General features: G+C 56.3%; 9 protein-coding genes across 9 annotated transcripts; 2 read left to right on the forward strand and 7 right to left on the reverse strand.

The window, feature by feature from the left end:
* Positions 1-149: 149 nt before the first annotated feature.
* Positions 150-3,762, reverse strand: CH63R_10548 (Beta-galactosidase; the record flags this gene model as incomplete). Its single annotated transcript, XM_018305522.1, has 10 exons — positions 150-1,450; positions 1,517-1,740; positions 1,799-1,990; positions 2,067-2,323; positions 2,397-2,531; positions 2,607-2,982; positions 3,045-3,160; positions 3,226-3,412; positions 3,474-3,550; positions 3,646-3,762. The coding sequence occupies 10 exons, from the start codon at positions 3,760-3,762 to the stop codon at positions 150-152; spliced, it is 2,982 nt and encodes a 993-aa protein (XP_018154946.1).
* Positions 3,763-4,962: 1,200 nt separating this feature from the next.
* CH63R_10549 (BNR/Asp-box repeat protein) lies at positions 4,963-6,213 on the reverse strand (the record flags this gene model as incomplete). The annotated part of the gene is made up of 2 exons (XM_018305523.1): positions 4,963-5,581; positions 5,693-6,213. The coding sequence occupies 2 exons, from the start codon at positions 6,211-6,213 to the stop codon at positions 4,963-4,965; spliced, it is 1,140 nt and encodes a 379-aa protein (XP_018154947.1).
* A 1,389-nt stretch (positions 6,214-7,602) lies between these two features.
* CH63R_10550 (uncharacterized protein) lies at positions 7,603-8,664 on the reverse strand (the record flags this gene model as incomplete). Its single annotated transcript, XM_018305524.1, has 3 exons — positions 7,603-7,839; positions 7,920-8,373; positions 8,498-8,664. 3 exons carry the CDS (start codon positions 8,662-8,664, stop codon positions 7,603-7,605), a joined length of 858 nt encoding a protein of 285 aa, XP_018154948.1.
* Positions 8,665-10,532: 1,868 nt separating this feature from the next.
* On the reverse strand, positions 10,533-12,006 carry CH63R_10551 (Methyltransferase domain-containing protein; the record flags this gene model as incomplete). Its single annotated transcript, XM_018305525.1, has 7 exons — positions 10,533-10,578; positions 10,640-11,059; positions 11,160-11,297; positions 11,365-11,557; positions 11,613-11,654; positions 11,718-11,808; positions 11,863-12,006. 7 exons carry the CDS (start codon positions 12,004-12,006, stop codon positions 10,533-10,535), a joined length of 1,074 nt encoding a protein of 357 aa, XP_018154949.1.
* Positions 12,007-14,235: 2,229 nt separating this feature from the next.
* On the reverse strand, positions 14,236-15,420 carry CH63R_10552 (uncharacterized protein; the record flags this gene model as incomplete). The annotated part of the gene is made up of 1 exon (XM_018305526.1): positions 14,236-15,420. The coding sequence occupies one exon, from the start codon at positions 15,418-15,420 to the stop codon at positions 14,236-14,238; it is 1,185 nt and encodes a 394-aa protein (XP_018154950.1).
* Positions 15,421-16,607: 1,187 nt separating this feature from the next.
* On the forward strand, positions 16,608-17,971 carry CH63R_10553 (Integral membrane protein; the record flags this gene model as incomplete). Its single annotated transcript, XM_018305527.1, has 2 exons — positions 16,608-16,913; positions 17,039-17,971. The coding sequence occupies 2 exons, from the start codon at positions 16,608-16,610 to the stop codon at positions 17,969-17,971; spliced, it is 1,239 nt and encodes a 412-aa protein (XP_018154951.1).
* A 3,344-nt stretch (positions 17,972-21,315) lies between these two features.
* CH63R_10554 (Starch binding domain-containing protein) lies at positions 21,316-22,534 on the forward strand (the record flags this gene model as incomplete). The annotated part of the gene is made up of 2 exons (XM_018305528.1): positions 21,316-21,417; positions 21,485-22,534. The coding sequence occupies 2 exons, from the start codon at positions 21,316-21,318 to the stop codon at positions 22,532-22,534; spliced, it is 1,152 nt and encodes a 383-aa protein (XP_018154952.1).
* A 1,234-nt stretch (positions 22,535-23,768) lies between these two features.
* Positions 23,769-24,281, reverse strand: CH63R_10555 (uncharacterized protein; the record flags this gene model as incomplete). The annotated part of the gene is made up of 1 exon (XM_018305529.1): positions 23,769-24,281. The coding sequence occupies one exon, from the start codon at positions 24,279-24,281 to the stop codon at positions 23,769-23,771; it is 513 nt and encodes a 170-aa protein (XP_018154953.1).
* A 117-nt stretch (positions 24,282-24,398) lies between these two features.
* CH63R_10556 (uncharacterized protein) lies at positions 24,399-24,947 on the reverse strand (the record flags this gene model as incomplete). Its single annotated transcript, XM_018305530.1, has 1 exon — positions 24,399-24,947. The coding sequence occupies one exon, from the start codon at positions 24,945-24,947 to the stop codon at positions 24,399-24,401; it is 549 nt and encodes a 182-aa protein (XP_018154954.1).
* Positions 24,948-25,832: the final 885 nt, after the last annotated feature.

Genomic DNA, 25,832 nt, shown 5'->3' on the forward strand with positions numbered 1-25,832 from the left:
TTTGATATCTAGTACTTCCAGCGTATGGCAACCGAATTCCCATTCGTTAGGCTACAGATAGGCAGCTTTGTATCGTGTTGCAGAGACGTTGGTTTATCGTAGGACTTCAAATAAGCCATGACGAGAAGACTACATTCTCAACACATCCCTCAGTAGGCCCCCTTTCTCTCCGCCCACTTGGGCTGCGGCGCGGGCTCGACCTCGCCGAAGCCCGAGGCGCTGACCATGCCAACCTCCCACTTCAAGCCCTCGATCTTGGCGCCGCCGGCCTCCATGGCCCAGAGGGTGATGCCGAGGTGGTTGGAGCCGCGGTAGTTGAGGACGCCCTCGGGCACGGGGAAGCGCGTCTGCGGGCCGACGTGGTGCACGAACTTGCCGTACTGGTACCCGTTGACGAAGACCTGGGCGCGGTAGGCCGAGGCCGTCGTGTTGGCGAACGTCAGCGACAGCGGGATGTCGAAGCCCGCGGGGAGGTCGAGGTCAAAGGTCGTCGAGTAGTACGCGATGCCGGCCCTGTCGATGCCGGCCGTCGGCCCGCTGCTGTCCGCCCAGGACCCCGAGGGCGGCGAGGGCCAGTGGTAGCCCTGGCGCTCGACGAAGAGGCCGCCCTCGTTGAGCGGGCCGCGGTCCCGGTCGGCGTAGTCCTCGCCGCCGAGGTTGCCCGTGATCTTCCACTTGACGTCGGCCTGCTCGTGGCCCGCGAGCGCGTAGTTGAGGATGCCGCGCGGGTTCTTCTGCTGCTCCTCGCCGACGACCCAGTTGCCGTTGAGGCCCATGTTGTCGACGACGACGGTGAAGACGTATTCCTTGTCCTTGGTCAGCTTGGGGAGGGTGAAGGTGCTGTTGCGGGCCGGGGAGACGGCGTTGCCGACCCAGGAGCCGACGAACTCGTCACCGAGCCAGACGGAGGCGCCGTAGGCGTTGCCTCCCTGGGTGGTGATGTCCAGGGTGGACTCGTCGCCGTTGGCGGTGAAGCGGCCGCGGAAGAGCAGCGATCCCGTGTGGTAGCCGTAGTCGCCGCCGTAGAGGCTGGTCGGGGTCTTGAGCGGGTTGGCCGTGTTGAACGTCTTCTCGAGGTCGGCGTCGGTCCAGAGGTCGTCCGAGTAGTCCGGCTTGATCTCGGGCAGGCTGTCGATGTACTTCCACCCCGCCTGGCCGAGGCAGGGGAGCTTGATCTCGGGCACGGCGAAAGCGACGGTCGCCGTCACAACTCCGTGCTCGTTCTGCTTGAAGTCGAGGGACTTGCCGTTGAAGTTGAGGGCCTTGAGGGGGTTCGGGGCGCCGCCGATGACTTCGATGGTGGTGGTGCTGTTGACGTCGCCCGAGAAGCTGAGGGAGTCGGTGGTGACGGCGACGTTGCGGACGAGGTAGCCGGCCTTGACGATGACGTCCGAGGTGGCGAAGTCGCCGACTGCGGGGGGCACCCAGAAGTTGTAGGCCTCGTTGCGGGCTGGAAGAGGTGTTGTATCATGTCAACAAGAGGATAGGTTGACGGCTTCGATGGTGTGTGACTTACTCAGAAGGTAGACGTAGAGATCCTCGTGGACACGGACGACCTTGCGCTCGTCCGAGACGGCCCATCCGAGGACGGTGTAGCCGTCCCTCTGCTCGATGGTGACGTCGGAGCCCTCGATGACGTTCTCGTCCGTCACGTCGGCCTGCTCGCCCTCGACGGCGAGCTCGTGGTGCTCATCGGCACCGCCGTAGACGACGAGGACGGTCTTGTCGGCGTACTTCTTCCTGCGAGGGGTGTTAGCAAGCGGTCGGTGGTTGTCTGTGGGGAGGAGGCGTTTCTGACCAGGTAAAGATCTCGGCAGTCGAGTAGACCAGGTTCTTGTCGCCAACGGCGTAGTCGCTGACGTGGATCTTGGAGTCTCTCCGCGTCAGGTACAGGCTGTCGCTGAGCTGGGGCACCTCGAGGTCGCCGTGGCTGACGGTCTTGACCTTGAGTTTGTAGGCGACGGTCTCGAGGGAGTCGTACTGGGTGTGTCTGGGCGCCGAGGGTTAGCCGTCGTCTAGTATACAGGGGAATACCCCGACGGGGGAGGTTACTGTTTGAAACATACCTCGCGATGTAAAACTTGGTCGAGTTGGTCGTGGCCGGCGTCACCGTGATGGCGGCGTTGTTCGTCCACTCGAGCGACGAGTTGTACCGGTCGGCCTCGAGGTAGGCCGGCGACACGTGGAGGAAGTTGGACTGCAGCTTCGTCTCGCTGTACTTCTCGCGGTGGACGAGGCGCTCCTCGGTGATCTGCGCGCCGTAGTCGTACGACGTGTAGCCGTCCGAGTGGCCGAGGTTGCCCCAGTTGGTGCCGCCCCAGGTCTAGCAGAGTCAGCGGATATACACACATACATAGGGAGACAAGAGAGACCCGGGATCAGGCTTAAGAGTTTACCATGTAGACGTTGAAGATAGTGGTGCCGACGGCGTAGTTGTTCTTGAAGAGAACACGCTCAAACTCGTGGTTCAAGAGGGCTGCGCAGGACTCGAAGCCGGCGCCGCCCCATGGCTGGAAGCCACCGCCTTGGAACTAGGAAGGGGGGGAAAGCTGTTAGCTGATGAAGGACGTCCGGTGAGCCATCCAAACCACCCGTATATAGCATACCTCGACAATGGTGTAGGGTGAAGTCGGCGCGATGCGGTCGTTGGTGGCGAGCCAGTCCGTCGGCAGGCCGTTCGGGGGCCACACCGTCGGGTTCCAGCAGTCGAAACCGAGCGGGTACGAGTCGTGGCCGTAGATGTCGACCTTGGCCGGCGTCAGCGCCGTGATGGCCCCGAGCTGCCAGGCCTCGTTGTTGACGTACGGCACCACGACGCCCTGGCTGCGGAACTGGTTGTCGACGTACCGCCAGTAGTCGTAGTCCGGGAACGGGTAGGGGGGCACGGCGGCGTTGTACTCATTTTCCATCTGGAAGAGGATGACGGGGCCGCCGTTGGTGATCTGGGCTTTGGCGATGATGCCGCCGAGAGCGGCCGTGTAGCTGTTCTTCTGTCAGTGGGCGATTGTGGCATGGTGGCGCACTCTTTTCTCGTTGCGTCTTACTTGTCGCTGGCCTTCAAGTAGGCCTCGTCGCCGCTTCTAAGAGCTCCCTGGACGCGTTGCAGCCAGCCTGGGAGGCCGCCTCCTGTGACCTCGGCGTTGATGTAGGGCCCCGGGCGCTGGAGGTCATGTAAGTGATCTGCCCCGTGCTAAGATAAAACTCTGAAGGAGGGGCGAGACCTACAGCGAAGAGATAGATACCAGCCTTCTCGGCGGCTTCAAAAAGCGGCTCGAGAGCAAAGATGCCCTCGGCCCGGACCTCGCCCGGCTTCGCCTCGATCAAGCCCCAGTTCACGTAAAAGGAGACCGAGTTGTATCCGGCTGCCTTGATCTTCTGCAGGATGTCGAGCCAGAGGGACGTGACGGGCATTCTGGTTGTTAGTTGTTAGCCTTCAGACTTATTTACAGCATACCACGGTGGGCTTTGTTTACCTGAAAGCATGGAACTCGGCGCTGAAGATCATCAGTCTCTCGCCGTTGATGAACAAGCTCTTGTCATCCCAGGTAACCTAAGCTTGTTAGTGAGTTCCTCTCCGCCCCTTAGAATGGCCAAAAGTCCCGACCAGGACCCAATTGACGCTCTCTTGTGTGTTTAAAAACTTACAATGTCCTGCTGTCTCCCATTGAGAAGCTTCAAGTCCCGCCCAATGGCCCTGGCGCTGACTCCATCGAGCCAGGCCAAAGCCAGGAGAGAGAGGGCCTTGACACGGGATAGCAACATCTTTGGTCGAAGCTCACCCAATGCTAATGTCAGAGAGCTGGGAGTTGTCAACTGGAAAAGCTGCTTGAGACTGACATCTATCCCAACCTCCCGAGGGCGCGGAACCCGTTACTATTTGACGTGAACAACAGCTCATCCGACCTCTACAAGCGACGGTCCGGAATGTCACCACCGCCCTGACCCGATCCCCACGTAGCGGCGGAATCATCGGCATTGCCGCATCGTGAATGGTCGGCACATACCAGGAACCGCGGCGTCCTCGTCTGCAATGTCGACCGAGCAAGCTTCCCCTCTTCCACCCCCCCCTACAGTTCTGTGCCTACTCCAACTCCAACTGGTTGCTTACGTGCGTGCTCTGATCTCATCAGTCTACAGAGACGAACGGATATAGCATGACGTGCATGGTGTGCGCCACTTCTGGCACTTGCAACTCGACTAGCCGGGAGAAGAGACGGAGAATGGCACAGCATCTCCAACCGATCCCCCCGGTCTGCTTCCCCGCTCGACCAACCCCGCGTTTGTCGGGTATCAAAACTTAACCACCTGTTCGTCCCTTGTCTCCCGACGAGTCAGGGGTTTTCCCATGCGGAGGTTGCGCCACCTCCAACGGTCCGCGTGCCCGGGGAGAGGGAGGGAGGGGGGTGTGGCCTTCAGGAACAAGTCGAGGCTTCGGTCCATACGATACCGGGAATGAGGACTCGCCAACGCGGAGAATTAGGATTCTCATGAATCCCATCTTGTGTTTGACTTTGGGTAGTTCCAGCACTGGCAGAAACTCGTCACGAACCACGGAGAATTCTCCAGGTCTCTTACCGGAAAAGCAGACCCGGCCAAGAGGAAGAGAGTCGGGTTTGGTCACATGCAAAAAGACGGATTCAGGTAGGCAAAAGGGGGTCACATCCGCCATGCTCGTTACGTCACGGAGATGAGGGAGAAGTTTTTCCATACGACATGGTTAGCTGAGCTGACTCTTGGCAAATACCTTCATGCTGATGATGACTTGCTGGTAGAGTCACGTGGAACACAAAATGCCGAGAGAGAGAAAGTTCTTGTGTAATGCGATGGGTCTCATTTTTGAACGTTTATTACACGCATAAATATGCCACCATGTTTTGATCTCCGCATTCGTGTGCGCCAACAAAAAGACAAGACATAATCTACGTTAAATCGTGTGTCTCCAGACCCCCCTCTCCCCAGCACTCACGCCTGCTTGAGGCCCAAGAGGTCCGTTAGCTTCAGCATGCTGACGGTGACCTTGTTGGTGGTGCTCGGCGGCAGCACGCCGGCGCTCATGATGAGCAGGAAGTCCGGGTCGTCCTCCATGATGCGCAGGTTGCGGGTGTAGGCGCCGGCCTCGGGCGAGTCGTAGGCGACCCAGGCGTCCGGGTCGCCGCCGCGGCGGTTGACGAAGAGCGGCGCGCTGTTGCTGCTGACGACGATGGTGCCGTTGCAGCCGCCGACGGGCGACCAGACGACGTTGGGGCTGTTGATGGGGAAGACGCCGCCGTTGGTGCTCTTGATGTAGTGGTCGGGGGCCTCGGCAAACTTGCGCGGGTCCTTGGCGATGCGGTAGTAGATGGGGAACGAGTACGGGCTGATGATGTCGGCGCCGCCCCATTCGAACGTGTACATGTAGTCGCCGTTGGCCAGCTGCGTGACGTAGGGCATGCCGGGGCGGTCGGTGTAGCGCGGGTACGAGACGTCGATGACGACGTCGGACCAGGCCTTGAGGTCCTTGGTCGTCTGGTGCGAGATCTCCTGGCCGTGTTCGGACGAGCGCTGGTCGGCGTAGTACAGGATCAGGTCGTCCTCGAAGATGCTGGAGTTGGGTAGGGCATGTCAGCGAACACATTTACACACACACACACACACACACACTGCACTCTGTACGTTCACAACCTCACGAAGAAGAAGAAAGAAAAAAACTTACAGGATAAAAGGCTCCCACACGGGGGTCTCTTCGTTGTTGGGGATGGCTCGGCCGCCGCGGGCCACGTGGGAGAGGAACTCCCACGTGCGGCCCTTGTCCTGGGAGGCATACAGGTCGATCTGGGTCTCGCTGAGGTCGGTAGGGATGCTGTTGCCGGCCAGGAGGATGGTCCCGGCCGGGTAGCCGGCGAAGTCCTGGCGCAGCTCGTACAGGAAGGGCTGGTAGCGCAGGCCCCAGTTGTTCACCTGGTCGTGGACCTGGCCGACCTCCTCCCAGGTGAGGCCGCCGTCGAGGGACTCGTAGATGGGGAACCAGACCAGCGGGGGCTCGGGCGAGTAATTCTCCCAGGTGCCCAGGAGGCGGCCGTCGTCGAGCTGGACAGTCCGGGGGTAGAGGACGCGCGGGTCCGTGTAGTTGTCGGGCGGCTGGAAGATGAGGTTCCGCTCAAAGGTCTCGAGGGCCGAGGCGAGGCCGCACGAGAGGGCGGCGACGGCGGCGACGAGGGCGGACCGGAGCATCATGATGGACTTGTTCTCTGCGGGATGCGACGCGTCTGAAAGGTGAGGTGGGAGGGGAGAGAGAGGGAGAGCAGATCGTTCCCCGGACCGAGACGAGGGGACCTTTCTCTTATGTACGGCTCCGTTGGTCGTTCGCGTCCCTCGTTGCCGGGTTCATATCATTGAGACCAAGAGGAGCAGACTAAGAACTGGTCTGGGCCGGCTGGTGACCGTTCCAAGATGCGCGATGCGACTTGGCCCGAGCTACGAGCTCCATCTCGGTAACCTCGGTGGCCATGTGGCGGCTATGCACCGACTTGTTTTCCCCACAGACCGGGGGGAAGACGTGGAGAGTATGGAGAGGCGTTTGGGGAGGCTTCGATAGAACTGGAGAGACCTGGAGAAACCCAGAGAGGAGGACAGCTTGACAAGCATGGTTGGAGGTAGCCGAATGAAGCATCGAGTGTTCGTACACCGACTGGGAGGAGCGAGCATCGTTGCGCGCGAGAACTCCCGGTATGCGCTCCAAACAAACGACCCTCGGCGCGAGATGACGATGATGAAAGAGGGCACCCAGGACCAGGCCATAGACGACAGGGTTCTGCCGAGTAGGAGAAGAAATAAGATTGAGGGGTGTCGCGAGAGCCGGGCCAATGTTGTCTCGAGCTCGCTCGGGAACCGCCCCCCCGGCAGCTTGGGAAGTGAAGTCTGGCTGTGGGTTTTTGGTGCGGGGGAAATGGAGTCAAGTACCGAGTGCGCGTGTAGACCGAGATGCGCGCCAATCATATCTGCCAATGGCCCGGTTGCGATGATGATGGTGTTTCTTGGCCTGGCGAATTCTTCTGCGCAGATGGGTTGTGAGCTGATGCTGACATGGTGAGGGGAAGCGGTGGTTTGTTATATTTTGCGATGTTTAAAACCTCTGGAAGTCGCCATGTTCGGTCCATCCTCCATACTCATTCTGCAACATTTATTGTTGTGTCGTGCTGATAATTCTTGGAGTTGCATGCAGTATTGGCTAGTATGCAGCCTACGTGTTTGGCTACACGGCGGGATTCTTTCACTCACACCAAATGATGGGGTTTTGTTATCTGTTGTTTCTGATGCGGCCTCGAGAAGCCCTGTACTCCCTACGCCTAACGTCCGGGGAAGTCATCGGACGGCAAAAGTAGTCCGGCGCACAAGAACGGAACTGAGCACGGCGGGGGTGGTACTGTGGTTGTCTAATGTACTTCATGAGCAAAGCATGGGTATATCCAGCTGTCTATGTGTAATCTATAATGCCTCTACTTCGTAACGCGTCTCCGGAGTTTGTACATCAAAGTAACAAATCCCCTTCCCTTTCCATGTGCACACGAAAGCTCCATCATCATTTCCTCCCGTGACACTGTTGCTCCCAAGAGTCAAAGACCATTAAATGGCCTGGCCATCCGTCGTGGCACTCGACCGGTAGTGAACCTTGGAGAGTGAGTAATGCGGCTGGGCGCCCAAGAGGTAGAGCATGGTCAAGATGGCAAACGTCATCCAGCAGCCCAAAAAGACGTCGATGAGGTTGAAGACGCCAAACAGACCGAAGAAGAAGAAGGCAACAAACTGCCAGGCCTCACGCACGAGGTAGAGCGACGAGCAGGCAACGAGGAGGGTGCCAGCCTGAAAGGAGGAAAGAAAACACCTGATATCAGCACGGAGCAGGCACCGAGACGAAGCTCGGACGGATGGCATCGACGTACCTTTCTCAGCGGGCTGCCGAAGGACTTCTTGCGCGACTTGGCCGAGTAGACGACGGAGCCGGTGGCGCATAGGAACAGGATCCCCGCGATGGCGACGCTGAAGCAGTTGGCGATGAGGCCGGCCGTCCGGTTGCGGACGCTCCGGTCGGCCCCCGCGAGGTCGTCGACCAGGTGCAGACACCACCGGGCGAGGTTCAGGGGGAGGAGGAGCCCGGCCACGCAAAAGACGACCCGGCGGCCCTTGCGGTAGGCGCCCGACTCCTCCTGGCTCTCGGTCCGGAGCTGCGTCAGGGCGTGGGCGAGGTAGAAGAGGGCGAGGAAGATGACGATGACGGCCCAGACGTCGAGGAGGGAGCTGGTGTGGTAGAAGACGTAGTAGGCTTGCCGGGCGTAGTACTGGTCGAAAGAGGTCGCGACATAGATGATGAGCTCGAGTACTTTCAGAAGCTGGGCTCTGGTGGGAGGGGAGAGGAGGAGGCGTTAGTCCATTTTGCTTGGCATTCGGGCTTGAGGGTTGGAGGGAGAGTGTCGTCACTGTAGAAGGAGGAGCTCCAGTGACGGGGTTGACTTTGACTTACAGTCCCCAAAGACCAGTTGCGATCTTGGTCAGGTCGACCCATCGGCGGGTGTTGTCGTGGCGGTAGCCCGGCTGGCGGAGGAGGCGGCCGAAGAAGACGAGGGCCGGCACGGCGACCAGCAGGACCAGCACGATCCGCACGATGGAGAGGATGTCGTACAGATCCATCTTTCAGATGTTTAGTCCACTTGCTTGTCGGGTTTGTTGGTGGTTGGTTTCTTGTGGGTGGTTTGGTTCGAACCCGAAGTCGAATGGTCAATAGTTAAGTCAAACTGAACTTGGTTGATACACACCGTCACACAACAATAAGCCCGGCCAACCAAGCCTTAAGTATGTCCTTGAACCAACAGAGCCATCACGACGATGCTCTTATCCATATCCACTCTCATCGCCTTTCCCGCCCCCCCCCCCCCCCCCCCTGGCTGATGGGAAAATCCCTCTTGGCGAGAGAGCCCAATACCGTCTAGGCTGCCATATTTCTTTCACCTTGGCCGGGCGGACTACTGGCTGTGCCGCACACTAGCCCCTGTGCAAACACACACGGCAAACGGCAGAGCCACATTAGCCACCTCTCCACCGCCCGAGTTCGCTGGCTAGTTTGGGTAAGTGTAGTGCGAGCTGGCAAATAAGAGAGGGGGAGATGTCTCGTCTGAGCGGATGGGAGGGGCGCCCCCCCCCTGTGATGCGGCCGCACCCGACGATCTCCCTTGCTAAACCACTGATGGAGAAGAGAAGAACGCTATGCCTTTTGAGCCTAGAGGTGACGCTGTGGCCCCCCCTTTATTCGCCCAGGGGCGCTGTCAGCATGGAGTATATTGAAGCAAAAAAACGGAGCAGAATCTCTCGTATCGGGAAGATGGGACACGGCCTGGCCGGGGAATAGGGTCAAGTGATGAGGAATTTACTGTCCCCCTTGGGGTGCAGAATATCGTGCGGTAGTTGATAGAGGTTCAACAACAACAACAACAACCAAAAATGCCGCAGGCGGGTTGCCGGTCACCTCGTTGTCGTGATCCCTGGTCCACCACGACACTCGACTTCAAAGCTTTATCAACCTCTCCCTCGCCTGTTCTCGATGCTTGTTTCTGATGATGGACGGTGCTCAGCGGCGTCCCCGCTACAGAGCCTTTCGTTCCCCCTCGCCACGCTCATCGGTGCCGCATGCACGCAGAGCGAAGCTTGACGCTCCCGCCTCTTTCCCAGACATCATGCACTGCCTGCTGCGTTGAGCGATGTGCTCCTGGATTTGGGGTTGATCGCCAGGCACACTCGCCGAGGCTGCTCGCTCGCACGGAGGCAGTGTTGCTGCGGCCGCCTTGGGCGATGTATTGTCTTGCCTTCTGTGGCGCCAACCGCCTGGTTGCGCCAAGACTTGTCGGCCTATCTGAGATGCCTATGATGCATGTGGTCACCACACGTTTGGAGTTGATAAAGCTAAGCCTCGAGGAACAGGTTCCTGTCTTGTTTGTTTGATCCTCTTCCTTCAAAACGCCTTTAGGTTTTCTTGGCATACCCGGAAGGAAGAAGTCTTTAGAGTCTCTCAAGTCCATGGGGCGCTTTTCATCCGACGTTTTGTCAGTTTCGATGCCAAAGTTGTCTTGGGAGAATGGAAAGCTAGAATGTAGCGAACCATACAAGTCTACCACTACTACATGAATTTCTCTTTTCTTGTTTTCCTCTTCTTTTTTCTTTTTGCCGCAACGCTTCATCTGTGCACTTCTCCTTGGAAAGGACCATGACAACCTTAGGATTGACTCCTCAAATGTGCAACTTTTCTCGTCCGTCGGTTTCCTGCCGATCGGTAAAAAAAGAAAAAGAAAAAAACCTACGAAAAAACCTAAGTAGCTTTCAATCGTCTTTTCAAAGTACAAAAAGCCAACTATTCTCCGTGTTTTACAACACTCAAAATCACCTCTCAGTGTTGAGACCGCCTGTTGGGCCTACCAGAGCATCATCCACTCCTCCAAAGCCACTTTGAATATACAGTGAGCACTGCCACTTGAATCCATGAAACTTCAAACCTCCATCAACAGCTCTCATGCCAACTCTTCCTCCGTAGGCTTCCTGCCATAGACCGAGTATCTGGGGAACATCAGTATGAGGCTGCTCGCGGGGCTTCGGATGCCTTTGTGCCGAGACTCACAGAGGGTAGTAGGCGTGAATGCTCCTGTCCTTGAGCTCCTTGCGGCACTGCGCCATGGCAATAATCACTTCAGCGGCCTTCCAGCCGTGTGCCCTGGTGAGCATCGTCATGCAGAGCCCCTCCCAGCCGGACACCGCGTTGTCGTGGCTCCACATGCCGATTTCCTTGTATCTCTGCTCCCTCGGCCAGTCGTTGGTGGGCCACTTGTACTGCATGAGCCTCACGTCCACGAAACCGGCGTCGATCAAGACATTCTTCAGCTCCTTCATGTCCTTGGCTGGCCGCCCAAACTTTTCGGATGCCTCCTGAACCAGTTTGGCGGTCCGGAGAAGCATGGAGTCTTCTCTTAGGGTACCGTCGTCACATTCGGGCTTGATGTTGCATTCGTTCATTTCGACCCAGCCGCCCGGGTTCAGGTTGCTATAGGGTCTCAGTCAGCTGTCAGTCATCATCAGGAGGTACCTGGGTTGAGCATGGCAAAAAGTGACGTGTGTCAGGTGTCAAAATGTTCCGCACTTACTCAAAGCACTTCTTGGCGTAAACGTCCCAATCATTGACAGACCCGTTCATCATCTGGCTATGGATGTAGTCGAAGGGCCGCGAGTATATCCAAGGCTCCTCGAGATCGTCAACCTCGAATCTTACGTTGAGCGGCGTGCTGAGCGCTTGTCTTTTAGCATTGTTTCTCAGAACGGGAACGTGCACGGAGGCATAGAGCGACTGACTACTCTGGGAAGTTGGGCGAGAGATCAAAGCCGAGGACTTCGCTCTCTGGGTGCTCGTCGGCAAAGTCGATGGCCCAGATACCCGTCCCGGCGCCGACGTCCAAGACCCTTCCGACCTTGGCGCCTGGGTTATTGGGCGGAGCGTTACCGAGCCTGTCATTGAAGGTGAGAAGGATAAGATTGTGCTGTAGGTCTTGAGGGCTTTTAGTCAGCCGTGCATGAGGTCGTCAGGCGCAGGATCTGCTTACCAAGTCGGTCGTTCTCTCTCTCATCATTGGGGAGCTTGTATTCTGCGCAGCCACTCGGTCAGCACGTCCCTGGCATATCCTTGCCGGTCGAAAGCCTCTACTCACTGCCCTCTTTGTAGGCGTGGTATGTCCTTCCATTCTCCTGCCTGTACTCAAATACCGATGCCGCTGCACTCTTGCTGGAAGAAGCTGGACCCTATGCGCTGTGATGAGTACACAAATCTGTTCATGATGTAACGGTCATCCTCACGAATGCTGGATCAGACGAATAACCGCCAGCCCCAACGGAGTGTTCAAAACCAAACTGATAATCCCAAGATACTGTATTGTCTGCAGTAATTTCGACCTCATGATCAATGATAGTCTCGGGGGCAGAATCGAGGCCACGGAACATCTCGGGAGGATGTGCTTGGCTTGGTTGTCAGACGTTGCTGCTATTCAATATCGGCTATGATGTGCTGGGACAACTTTGTGCATGAGTTCAGGAACGAGTGGTTAGCTAAGACATTTATCTATTCTTTGGGGGGGGGCTGAAATCCTTCCCCTCTCCTTGGCTGTTCGTCATGCTCGTTGGTTCCAACGGCCTTGTTGTTCCCACACGGCGGAGATGGCTGCCCGAATGAGCACCATTCCAACGCATTGGGACAAGACAACCGGGCAGCGGCAGGCTCTCTTCCTGCGGGGACAAGGGTGTGTGGCCAACCATTCTCAATCATTCGAGCATAATTTCACAGAACATGTGCGCTGTTGGCCGGACCCTGAACACCTCGTCTGTTGACATCGCCTTCAGCCAATCACCAGTGGTGTGGATGGCTAGGCGGTTGGCTGATTCTATCCATCGTAGGGGCCCATGTCGAATTCCGGTTAGTCATTCTCGCTTTATTTTGTCTCGAAAGTTCATACATGTTGTGTTGAAAAGTAGCAGGTTGTTGAAGCCTGCCATTCATTTTATGTATGCTTCGAGCGTGGTAGCCAAGGGCCGAGTCCACATTCGTTGCTTAAAATGGTCGAAACCCCCCCAAACGTTGGTTTGAGCCTCTTCCGGCGTTAACCAACCAGTTAGCCAAACTTGACTCATCTGGCGCATGTGTTTGACCATGACTACGGTGTGTGCAGATGTTGATTGTGCGATAACGCGCAGCGACTTGGAGGATGATTCGAAATGTCCGTCACATACAAGGGAAACTGGCCCCAAGAATCAGGATACTTGGATACATGTCTTATCAGTTGGTGAAACCCAGATCAAAATGCAAGGGACAGCACAGTAGTTAAGCTACCCCACGAGATCCCATCCACCTTCTGCGACTGGAACCTAGATCCACGGTGTGCAGCGTTCCTCAAGACATTAATAGTAAATCACGTAACTGTATCTTTAAAAACCTTGAATGATAAATATCAGGTTGAGGTTGTAATGGAACTGATGAATTCGGGTTGTGAACCAGTCGTGGTGATGGTAACATTGAGGCCGAACTTCTTGTAGAAATTTGCAAAAGCTACACCGCAACTTCCAACCTCTCCTGGACTTTGTTAATTTGACATTTAGAAACCCAGTGAACTAGATTGAAAATGCTCGATCCTTGGTGTTTGGTGCTTAGAAACGTTGAGTATAACCCCGATTTCTCTTAAGGTGTTTGTTTAGTTGGGATTGTCGTTGATGTGAGATCACTTACGTCCGTTCCAATGGTTGACTGGTGGGGAAAATAACCGAAAAAGATCAGACACAGACTAGGTTTGATAACTCGAACAAAAAAAGAATTCTTGTGATCGTAGCTATGCTTCCCTGGTACGGAAGTTACCTTTGCTCTGAAAGAGTTGTGGTGTACCTAGTCCACAGGAAGTAAGACTTGAATTAACATTTGGAAAAATCAGTCTTCAAAGAATGAGGTTTTCGTTCATTTCGGAACATGTGGGTTAGGATCTAACAACCGTCTGGCTCAGCCCTACCAGTCACCACTCATCACAGAGTTTGCAGCGAGGTGGACAATGGGAAGTCTGCAATGGCTAGGAAAATAACCGGGCTTCATTCCAATTCGAAGGGCGCTTCAATTCAAAGAAACGGGTTTGGCTAGTAAGCCAAACTTGAAGTGCTGCAGGTTGTCGCCGGATCACTGGTGTCTGGGAATGAAACCGTTCCAAGAGGTCTGCCGTGATCGGATACCAAGCTTCAAATAAGACACGCAAAGAGTCTGGATTTGGGTTGAAATGCAAACAAAACACGGTCCCTGTTCCTGGGTCTATGTATAAGTCGATCTGTCTCCGACTACCTATGAGAACATATGGCATTCGTCGAAGTATATTAATGATGAACAGCGAGACCCTGTCGAAGACGAAGGCGTTCAACATGCCGCTCTTCGACAAGTCCTGATTACTTCATACGCTTTCAACGAAGAGAGAAAAGAAAACAAAGAGCCTTAACCTTTGTTAGTTTCAAAGCCGCAAAGATCAAATCATAGATTTAGCAGCCAGGAAGCTAGGGGATGTGTGCCATTGGGGAAACCTATGAGAATCTCCATCAATGGAAGACGGGCTGGCTTGAGTTCTAGCATTAGCATTACTCTATACTTATACTATGTACATTAGTCGATGATCGGTCATCCAGCCCAGCTGCACGACTACGGCAACCCTACCACCACCAGTTTTGCTGCTTCTTGATCCAAGAGTGGACGACGGCGGCGATGTCGAGGCTGTTCTTCTCCAGGTGCATGAAGTGGCCGTTGCCCCTGATGCCGATGTCGCCCAGCTTGATCCACTCCGGCCGGCCGCCCACCTGCTTCAGGTAGTCGATGATGCAGTGGTCGTAGGTGACGTGCACGCTGGCCTCGCCGGTCAGGGCGACGTAGGGGACGCTGGCGATCTTTGGGAGGCGTCGGACGGGCTCCTTCTGGCGGTAGCAGTTGCGGCGAGCCAGCGACTCCTGGCCCACGGACTCGACCGAGGCGTTGAGCTCGGCGGCGCTCGAGACGGCGGGCTCGTAGTCGACGGGCGTGTTGGTCAGGCCCCAGGGGTTGGCGGCGGTGCTGCCGAGGGCGTAGCCGTAGGCGCGGAAGGGGATGGTGGAGGGCTCGATGTTGATGCTGCCGGCCAGGTGCTCGGGGCAGTCGTTGGAGATGCCGATGGCGAACTTGGACCCCAGCGAGTGGGAGACGAGGTAGGACTGTGCGTCGATGAGGGAGAGCAGCTCGCAGGCGGCGGCACGCACGGCCAGCTCCTGCGGGACGTAGCTGCTGGTGTATGGGATGAAGCTTTGCTGGAACTGCTCGAAGAAGGGATCCCCCCGCATTCCCGTGCCGGGCCACTGGGTGTGCAGCTGGGACTGAGGGTAGGTGTTGTAGGCCTTGACGGCGGTGAAGCCCATCTCGACGAACTCGTCAGACATGCCGACGGCCATGCTGAAGGCGGCCGGGTTGTTGACGGTCGACCGGCCGATGCTGTTGGCGTCGATGAGGTAGACCTGGTAGCCCTGCTTGAGGAAGTAGGTCGCCCAGCCGGGGCGGTTGTCCGGGGTGTTGAGCCACGTGGTGCCCGAGACGCCGCCGCCGTGGATGAAGACCAAGGGGGTCGGCCGGAGCTTGATGAGGGGCGTCAGCTTCTCGACGTACAGCTGGCCGACGGTGATGTTGCCCGTCGGGTCGGAGGCGGTCTGGCCTCCGACGTAGAAGAACTCTCGGCTGTGCAGAGTTTCCTGAGGGCTGCACCTCGCGCTCACAGCGTTTACGCCAACGCAGCCACCATCCTCGGCAGATGAAGAGGCTGCCCCGACGGCGCCGAGGCCGAGCGCGAGGGCAGAGAGTGCCCCGAGTTTGACCATGACGACGAGACGTAGCGTGGAGGTTGTTGTTGTTGTTGATGTTGATCAGTGATGGCCCACGTCAAAGGATGCGCCAGGGTGACATGCGCGGATGGTCTTTCGGCCGCCACAGAGACACACACACAGACACAATACACACACACAGACACAATACACACACACACACACGTCAAAAGGAGAGAGGGACGAGAAACAAGATCCATCAAGACGAAGAGGGCTGACGAACAGCCTGCCATCGCTAATATACGCCAAACAACGGTAACTTGGTCCTTCTCTCGTCGTGTGGTCCCGCATCCAAGGAACGAGCGGGAGATTACCACAACGGAGCGCGAACTTTTGACGGCCAATCTCGGGGGATGGGGTCTTTACCAGGAAGAAGACGGACGGACTTGTTACCCAACACATCACGGCCAAGTGAAATGCCCCCCCCCAGCGAAGCAAGACGTGCTAGGCGAAGGGGATCGGGATCTCTTTAGAGTTTCGCCATGCAGCTTGGGCTTGTCCGATCTTGGGCGCCAAGGGCCGTCGAACTTGGTGCAGTTGGAGGGGGAGAGGGCTGTCCTCGGGGCGGACAGTGCCTCAGTGTTCTTCGTCTGTTGCAGGGTTGAGGGGTCGGCCATGACTCGCGATCGCCTCATCCTCCACATCAGCTTGCCCACCTTGGGGGGAACCTTGACCTTGCGTCTAATTTAAATGTTGAGCACTATCACGACCCAGCTAAAACAGCGGCTTCTGCCCCCCCATGTTGATCCGGTTGCGAAACTCCTCTCCAGTGCGACCTTCTATTCCACGATCCCGGGACACGCCACATGGAACGGGGCAGATCCGAAGCGGGTAGCTTGGAGAAAAAGAGACAAAGAGAAGGACTAGGTAGCCAGAGGCAGAGGCAGAGGCAGAGAGATAAAGGGAGAGAGAGAGAGAGAGAGAGAGAGAGAGAGAGAAAGCGCTGTCGGTCCTAGAAACCCCGACTTATTAACAACCCAGGGGTGTGTGTGTGTGAGCCGGTCTGGACCATCCTTCTCGCCATGCTGCGCCAGATTTTCACAACAAGACGATCCGATCCGACTTGAAGCAAATTCCCATCGTCATAAAGCGGACCCGGCCTCCCACCGTGGTGGTCAAACTTCCTCCGAAGAGAACCGGCCCTCACCACTCCCGCCGACTGTGCGCCCTCGCCCTCGCCCGCCATGTCCAACACGACGACGGCGTCCGCGAAGATCGGCAAACCCCCGAACAACCAGCGGGACTACAACATCATCCGGGGCATCTACCGACAGTACGGCATCGCCGGCCTCGACCCGAGCTTGGGATACGTCTTCGCCGCCAAGGAGCCCGAGAATGCCGTCCACGAGTCCAAGCAAGGGGCCATCATCGCCGGCATGGTGGTCGTCATGCTCGCCATCATCGTCCCGACGGCGGCGAGGCTCTGGGTCCGGGGACGAGGGGCCTATACCAAGTTCGGGTGGGACGACTGGGTGCTATGCGCAGGAGCCGTACGTCGAAGATCGAATCCCCCGCCCGAAGCCCTTCCCCGCCTTCTGTTTGTTTTCATAAGCAAGGCATGTTCTGTTTTTTTTGGTGGTGGAAAGACTAACAACCCAACCGTCTCGTGCCACAGGTCCTGGCAATAGTATATCCCATCCTCCAGATTCTCGTCGTCGTCGACGCTGGAGGCGGCACGCACACGTGGGAGAACACCTACGACGACTACCAGTTCTACTCGTACTACCTCACCCTCTGCCGGCTGCTGTACTACCCGACCGTCGGCATCATCAAGATCTCCATCACGCTCTTCATCCGCCGGCTCGTCGACACGGCCTACCGCACCTGGAAGATGGTGGCCGACGTCTTCCTCGGCACCCTCGTCGCCTACATCCTGCTCGCCGTCTTCTGGAACCTCTTCATCTGCAGCCCGTCGCGCGTCATCTGGGACCGCGAGTTCGCCGGCAGCCTGGCGGAGCCGGCGACGTGCGGGAACCAGTTCGGGAGCGCCAAGATCCTCAGCATCATCCACGTCGTCCAGAGCGTCCTGCTCCTCGCCACGCCCATCATCATCCTGTGGAAAGTCCGCATCGACCGCGGCAAGAAGGTCCGGCTCTTCATCATCTGGGCCGCGGGGGGTTTGACGGTCACGGGCGGCCTGCTCCAGCAGATCCAGCCCTTCACGTCGCCCGACATCTTCTGGGACTACACCGTCATCCTCCGATGGACGGTCCTCGACATCGCCATGGGCATCGTGACGGCGTCCCTGCCGGTGCTGGACGCGGCCATCATGGGGTCCTGGCGGGCGGCCAGGTCGACGCTCGGCCTGTCGAACCGGGACCGGGAGAACAGCAGGGGCACCAAGGGGACGAACCACGAGACCATCAGCTCGGGGCCGCGCAAGGCGTACGCCAGCTCGGCCGAGAACATCATGGGCAGGGACAACGGCATCGAGATGGACGTCGTTCGGCAGAACGGCCTCGACGCGACTCACGAGAGCGGCGACAACCACTCGATTCCAGATACGACGGGGCACGATGGGAGGCACAGGGTCAACAACATTGTATGAAGAAAATGACGCGATAACGATAGAAAGTGGACACGTAGTGTATGTTACAATAAAAACATGAGCTCAAACAAACTTACCCCCCACCCCCCCTAAGAGTCGAGAACCCCCCGAACGAGAGACGCCCAGAAAGTGGGTGTCAGCGCCGACGGATCTGGCTGTTGGTCACACGCGCCTTTATTTTGTTGGTTTGCGAGGCCAACTCCCTCGTTTTGGGCGAAGCAGAGGACCCAGTGGAAAAGTCTCTGCAACCCTCCCCCCCCCTTGATTTAACCCTTCTTTCCTTTGTCTGGCAAACTGCCGATCCCCTCGTCCGTGCTCGTCTGTGTCCTCGATGGACAACGATCGTAATGTGGATAGGGGATGGTGGGTGATTAGATGGACCCCTGGTTGGAGGGCACGAGCAAGGCCGAGTTCCACAATCCTGACTCGGAGACCTGAGTTGGTGTTTCTCCTAGGACCGAGAGCGACGCGCCTCGTTTTCTCCAGTAACCCCGCTGCTGATGTCGGCTCGTCGTTGCAGAACGTTATGAGGTCTCCTCTGAGGATCGTTTGCGGCTCCGGTGGAACCTCACTTCCAGATATTGGGAGAAAATCAGACAACAAACGTGTCATTTTCGCGCACACGACTGTCATATCAGCTGCTGAGCTTCTGCTGCCCGAAACTAACAAGTTGCAGTTGCTACAGGGGATTCGCAGTTTCAATCAAGTCTTACAAAGCGTCGATGCGGAGAGGCTCTTAAAATTCAACCCATCTCACGTGTGAGTTCATGCAAGTTGAAGAAACATTCCGGTCTACGATTTGGACGAGTGGTCTAATAGATAGGATTCGAATACATGCCGACTATTCCGACTATTTAGTTAAGGTTAAGGACAGTTCTTGTGCTCCGACATGGCCGGCATTGCGGCATTCAACCTTTATCTGGTTTTAGATAGAACTGTTTTCAAATCTTGAACCGGCACCCACATGACCTTGATATTTTGCAGAAATGCGCCAGCAAAAAACGGATCCTGACTTTTTGCAGGGAGCACATCTCGAGGTCATAGCAAGTGAGAAATCGGTTGCAAGTATTTGTAAACTGTTACCGAACAGAACGACGTGGGAGCCAGACAGAGCCAGGATACACCTGGTCTCTATCCACACTATTAAGGAATTCAGCATTCAACTAAGTTTGGTTTAAGTTCGGACTCAGTGGCCCATCATTGGACCCGGAAGCTAAAATCGAGATCGACTCTCCGTCAACTTGTAGCCACGCAGGGTCCACGTGGTCCATGTGGTAGCCGTCAGAACCGTCGTGTCCTCGTACTGGGAAACACCCTTTACGGTGCTGGCTGATATGCGAGTCTTTTGCCGAACGACGACACTATACTGGACAGAGAAAAGTGGCCGGATGGCGCCGCTGATCGATACAGCGGACCAAATAAGAAATACATCAGGGGACTGACACGAAGAAACGCGTTTGACACAATGGCTTGGCAGGCTCAATGGGGCCGGGTGTTTTTCTTCTGACGTGGAAAATAGAGAGAAGAGTCTAAATTAGTCAGGCTCGGGAACAGATGCCGTAGGCATACATCGATCGACGCTGACAAGGTTTGTGCCGAAACAGCTTTCCGTAAGCCGGCCGGTGGGATGGGACTTTCAGAACAGAGTAATAACTTCAGGTTTGTGTGGGCATTGGAGAACAACAAGTACAAGGGCGCAAGAACGCAACACTCTGCTATAAGCCATCCCACAATACCCCCCATTTGTTGAACGCAACAGCCCAAGACGTGTTTGCTTACGTGCTTTAGTCGTATCAATCCCGAAATGTCTAGTCCAAGAGGATGACCGATTGTATGTTTGGGCCCTCGCCAACCCCCATTTGCTAACAAAAACACTGAGTGGGATGCTCTATGACCAGATGACGCGTAAAAATAGGCCGGAAGTCCTCCTGATACTACTTCTGGACCCAGCTATGAGGTCTACAGAGCGACTTCAGATGGTAGAGGGCTACGAGGTGTAGATATGCTGACATGAGCTCATCGGCGACTAGCTTTGCTACTCTCATATTGGTGCCAAGGTGGGCAGCCCCTCCAGTGTGGTTGATCTCATGCCGACTTACCCATGGTCCCTCAGAAACCACACAAAGCCCGTTGAGGCACTCCAATAAGGTTTCGTGAAGGACTGATGGTGAACAGGTGACCCAGCTTTGAGATGTGATATCTCAAGCTCCACGTCGGGCCGAATCGTGTCCTTCACTTTAACCGCCACAATCGATTTCCACGATACTCTCCCGGCCTCACGGTGGGCTTTTGGCCAAGGGCCCGGTACTTACAGGAAATAAATGTGCATGGCGGCAGCCATAATGGGGTTCAAGCCCGCGGGGTGATGGCAGCCCAAACATGACCCGGTTTCCGGGCCAAAGGTGAACAACAGGGGACCCGAGATAGAACAACGCTGGCCGACCCATGAGTATAGAAAGCCACCAATGACATAACCGTCTAGTATGGTAGCTGTATGCAGGGCGCGGACGTTCCTCGGCAGCTTCCACGGTCGTTCGCTTGCCTCTGCGCTGAGACTTTAACCAGAGGGCATGCCATGGCCTGAGACAACGCCCATCATCGGGCCTATTCTTGAGCATCTGAGGTTGTCGTCGCCCAGCCTCGCTCGGCCTACTAGCCTGCAGGCTTGACAGGTCGTCTGATCGGCAAGACGGGATGACACCTCAACTGCTGGAGACTCCGCACAACTCCGCCTCGAGCATGTGTGCTTTCTGGGGATGGCCCGTCGAACAGGCTCACTTTGTGGGCTTCTCTAGTCGAGCACATGCAGCCGTGGCCAATACATCACACAGTAGTGTACGGCCTCGACCGCTGGACCATGGGGTCGGCGCATGGCGTGTGTTTGGATGGGCGGCCGGCCACACAAAACGGTCCTATTCTCGCGGCGATGGTTGCCGGTTGGAGCCACAACGGCCGGCACTAACAAAACCTACTTACCCCGCCATGACCTGCATGCCATTTTGGAGGAGGGCCCCCCCCGGACTGCCTGGACGAGCCTAGATCCGGGGAGACATGCGCGGGTAGGGCCGTCTCGGCTGGGGGTACTTCGGCGCTGTTTGATCTGATGCCGGCTGGTCAAAGAGAGCGAGCCACGGCGGCCGGATCGTGAAGAGTGGCATGGGAGAATTGTGTGCGTTTGCTGAGGAACCGAGACTATGAGCAGTATAAAAAGAGAAGAGTTTCTCCTCTACGGGGGTTGGTGAGCTATACTAAAGGACAGACACCAGAGCAAATCGCCTAGACGCTTCTCACAGCATCGGATACTTATCTACAAGTACATACTTGCCACACAACCAGTCGTCAAGATGAGGTCAACCGCAGCTCTGGCCGTTGCCGGCCTCGTTGGCTCTGTCTATGGACACGGTTACTTGACTATCCCTTCCAGTCGTACTAGACTGGGCGCTGAGGTGAGAACCAGAGGCCCCAGGGCACCACGGATTTTCCCTGTGACGCTTGAACTTACACCATATCCAGGCCGGTCTGGACTCGTGCCCGGAGTGCACCATCCGGGAGCCCGTGGCCGCCTGGCCGGACGTCACGGCCGCCACCGTCGGCCGGAGCGGCCCTTGCGGGTACAACGCGCGGGTCAGCGTGGACTACAACCAACCGTCGAGCAAATGGGGCAACTCGCCCGTCGTGACGTACACGCGCGGCCAAACGGTCGACGTGCAGTGGTGCGTCGACAACAACGGCGACCACGGCGGCATGTTCAGCTACCGCATCTGCCAGGACCAGGCGCTCGTCGACAAGTTCATCACGCCGGGCTACCTGCCGACCGACGTCGAGAAGCAGGCGGCCGAGGACTGCTTCCAGCGCGGCACCCTCAAGTGCACCGACGTGACGGGCCAGAGCTGCGGCTACAGCCCGGACTGCTCGGCGGGGGAGGCCTGCTGGCGGAACGACTGGTTCACGTGCAACGCGTTCCAGGCGAGCAGCCGGCGGGCGTGCCAGGGCGTCGACAACGCTCCCCTCGGGTCCTGCTACACGTCCATCGCCGGCGGGTACCCGGTCACCAAGAAGATCAGGATCCCGGACTACGTCTCGAACCACACGCTGCTCTCGTTCCGCTGGAACTCGTTCCAGACGGGCCAGGTGTACCTCACCTGCGCCGACATCGCCATCGGCGGCGGCGGTAGTGGAAGTAACCCTCCTCCGACGTCGACTCGGACCAGCAGCGCGGCGGCGACAGCGACCAGCGGGTGCGCCATCGCCAGCAACGTGGCCGTCACGTTCAACGAGATCGTCAAGACGAACCCGGGTCAGACGATCAAGGTCGCGGGCTCGATCGCGGCGCTGGGCAACTGGGACGTCTCGTCGGCGCCGGCGCTCTCGGCGGCGCAGTACACCAGCAGCAACAACCTGTGGACGTACACGGTGTCGCTGCCGGCCGGGACGACGTTCCAGTACAAGTTCATCAACGTGGCGTCGGGCGGCGCGGCGACGTGGGAGAGCGACCCGAACCGGTCGTACACGGTGCCGCGGGGCTGTTCGACGGCCGTGACGGTGAGCAGCAACTGGAGATAGATGATGGGCGTTGTGATGGAGTCGATCTGGCCAGGGTTTGAACCGTTTGGTCGGGGAAACCGGCGTAGGATTGATACACGCCGGCCTTCAGTTTCATTCTTGTATTTGTTTCATTCTGCAGCTAGTTTTCTTTTGATGGAATCGTTTACATGTCTTTGGACACGATACAATCTCGCATTGACTGGACTAACAACAAACTTGCTGTTGATGCCTCGTTGATGCAGTCTTGGTGTGAGTGAGTGAGTGAGTGAGCGAAGAACCTCGGTTGCTGTGGACTTTGCGTGGAAGACAACACATCCACAACAAGTCTCGCTGCCTGCATGAGGATGAGGCGAAGCTTCAGCTTAGCGTACAGCAAACACATGGGATGGGGGCACAGCTCCTCAACCTCTCATCAGTTCCTTGTCTCTTTTGCTTGTCTCAGTTCTCAGAATGCGGTGGAGGCTTTGGAGGCAGGCTGTGGAGGCTACGTCCACAACTATTTTTCATGTCAACAGCCCAGACGACCTGTCATGGCATCCCGGAGGGATGGCTTGGGTTTGCTTTGTTGTTTGTCGACACTTACACGCCATCTCGAGGGGAACATACGTGGTGGTAGAGCCTGTTCCCACGAACCAACCACGATGCTCCCGGCCTCGAGGTGGATCCTAGCCAACCATACAACGATTTCCTCGGCCTCGAGGCGTACCATGGTGATGGAAGGGGCTTTCAGTGGGGATTATTCAAGTTAACATTAAGTCTGCAAGACCTATTGTACCTTCTGGTTAACAAACAAAAAGCGACCCTTGCCATTGTCTGTTAACTGAACCACTACATACTTCGACGATTCCTCCAAGCTCGCCGAAGTTTCTAGGGCGGGCACCTTGACATCATCTGAATCTTCCAGCCCGTGCACTAATAAGGCGATGACAGAAGCCTTGGGCAGCGGATCCCCGCGAACGGCAACAATCGATGCGCCTAAGAGAGCTGTCGCTAGGAGGACTTCTATGATTACTATAGCGATCCATTGCCACCGGACGTGGATGTACGACTCTGTAACTAGGGCGTCGCCAAGTAGCGTCTTTGCTAAGAGGTTATCGAGTGTATCGTTCCGGACGAAACTGCTGAGGACGGATGCTACATTCTCTACCGTCTGAGCTATGTCTGCAGTGTATGGTACTTCCGCAGCGCGTGTAGTGTTTTGATAGCTCAATGACGGCGAGCCCCATGAAATACAGAATGGTGTAGTGAGTCGCTAAGAGAGTCCCAGAATGGGGGGGGGGGGCGTCTGGTACAGCGCGCTTGACGATGAAGTATTCCCGACGATAAGATAGGGATCGTAATATAATCCGAATGGATCGTCAACCTTGTAGTCAGCGTTGACTTGAAGAGGTTCTGAGCTTGTTGTGCCAATATCAACTTCCCCTTGAGAAGCTGATAAGTTGTGAAATGTCTTGGCGCACCAATACCATTTAATAGTGTAAGCATCGAAATGTGGCGGGCTGTTGTACTCGAACTCTGTCTCCTTGTCGATTTTCAAAACGTCAAATGTGATGCCGGATCGTCTACCAATAGGTTTATCACTGGTTTCATAAAGGATTGCCGACTCGATGATTATAGCAAGATTCGCACCTTCCTTGGATGAGCTCATAGCGTATTCCATGTCGCGTTGAAAGGTTCCCATATTGAGAGCGCGGCCAGGAAAGGTGTAACCGCATGTTCTCTCAGACCATGCTCGGGTGCTTGTAGAGTTGATGTATTCTCCCATCACGTAGGTACAATTACGGCGTACTTGATCCGTGACGCTTTGGTAAGAGCCACATCACTAGCATTCCTGAGCAATGCCATCCTCGTTGGAAATTGCAAGATTTGCTGGGCACTTGGCTCAAACGCCACCGAGGCAACTGTCAGGAAGGCGAGAGCTGGGAGAAGGAGGACCTTGGTGCGCGCCTTGGCTAGGAGGACCAGAGACCCCCAGGCTGGCGTCGTCGATGCTCTGGAGGAGACTCAGTCGAGTTGGCTGCCTGAACTCGGTCCACTTTAGCTGACTGATACAAGCCGCGATGGGCACCATCATGGATGTCTTCCCAGCTGTAGTGATAATCGAGATGATTGTGTTGGGTTGTAGCCTGTAGTCCCACTCTTCTTGAGACACCTGGTCGATTTTCGCGACGAACACAATCAGCAGCATGCTACTGAGAATGCAGACTAGACAGCCGCATATCTCCCACCACCACCATGAAGATAGAGTCAGCAAGATACGGTCGACTCTCGAGTGTTTTCGGCTCATGACCGGTGTCCTTGGGAGGTTGTGGGTGACAGTATCCAAAGGGAAGCGGGGGGAAACATCGGGACTATTGCTGTCGAGAAGAGACGCTGCAGATCCACTTTCTACCCCGAGCTCTCGCCGAGGCGCTTGATGCATTTCGCTCATTTCGAATGGTTGTCGTCAGTTGATAAAACGGAACGCCTGGGAGCGATGACAAAGGAGCCACCCATGGTGTTCCTCGTATCACTGTGAGGGTCCGACTCCTCGGATAGACGCCGGTTATAGTCCATAAAGACGGTTGAGTAGCCGAGTAGCAAATCAGTAGGTATTGCGCCCAAAATAAGAGCTAACAAAGACGGCAACATTCTGCTGTAAGGAACAGTCCGTGATCCAATTATTTAATGAAAATATTGGTGAGCACATCGGTAGGATGTTCATGACTAATGCTGTAAGGGTATGATCAACCAGTACCATACTTTGTATTGCGTCGGTGTCTAAATATAGGGCTTATAAGTCACAAGCAAACCAGTTATGCCGGGTCTAATCTAGCTGCATAGCCCAACGCCACATGCCACTCTTGGTAGAGACTTTTGTGCACGCCGCAGAAGCCTGTCATAGGGAGATATGGATAGATTAAGCAGGCTGTCAGACGAATGGATGTCTTATTTTGGCGATAAGGCCGGGTAATTGGTCGCAGGCACGCCACGTTATGAAATGTCGCAATTCAGGTGGTACAGACAGCACAGATGATACGGCATTATCGCCTGATTTTGTCCCCCCCCCCCCCCCCCCCCCCCAACTTGGCCGATGCGTGTCCCCCTTTGCGTACATCCGGTCGTCAAGATCTGTTGTTCGTAACCGCCTCCACTACTAGCATAGCCGATATAAATCAGTCTTCTCATCCATTCCGCTCTCAATGCGTCCTTAGGCGTTGATGTATATCATGAATGGGACCACAGTCTCTCTACTAATGCCCGTCGAGACCGAAACAAAGCTCCAAGAAGGTGAACGGCCGTCGCGGCATCATCGCTAAGCCCGCCATTGTTGCTT

The sequence above is a fragment of the Colletotrichum higginsianum genome (genome assembly GCF_001672515.1).
Source record: "Colletotrichum higginsianum IMI 349063 chromosome 7 map unlocalized unitig_7, whole genome shotgun sequence".
Classification (NCBI taxonomy): Eukaryota; Fungi; Ascomycota; class Sordariomycetes; order Glomerellales; family Glomerellaceae; genus Colletotrichum; species Colletotrichum higginsianum.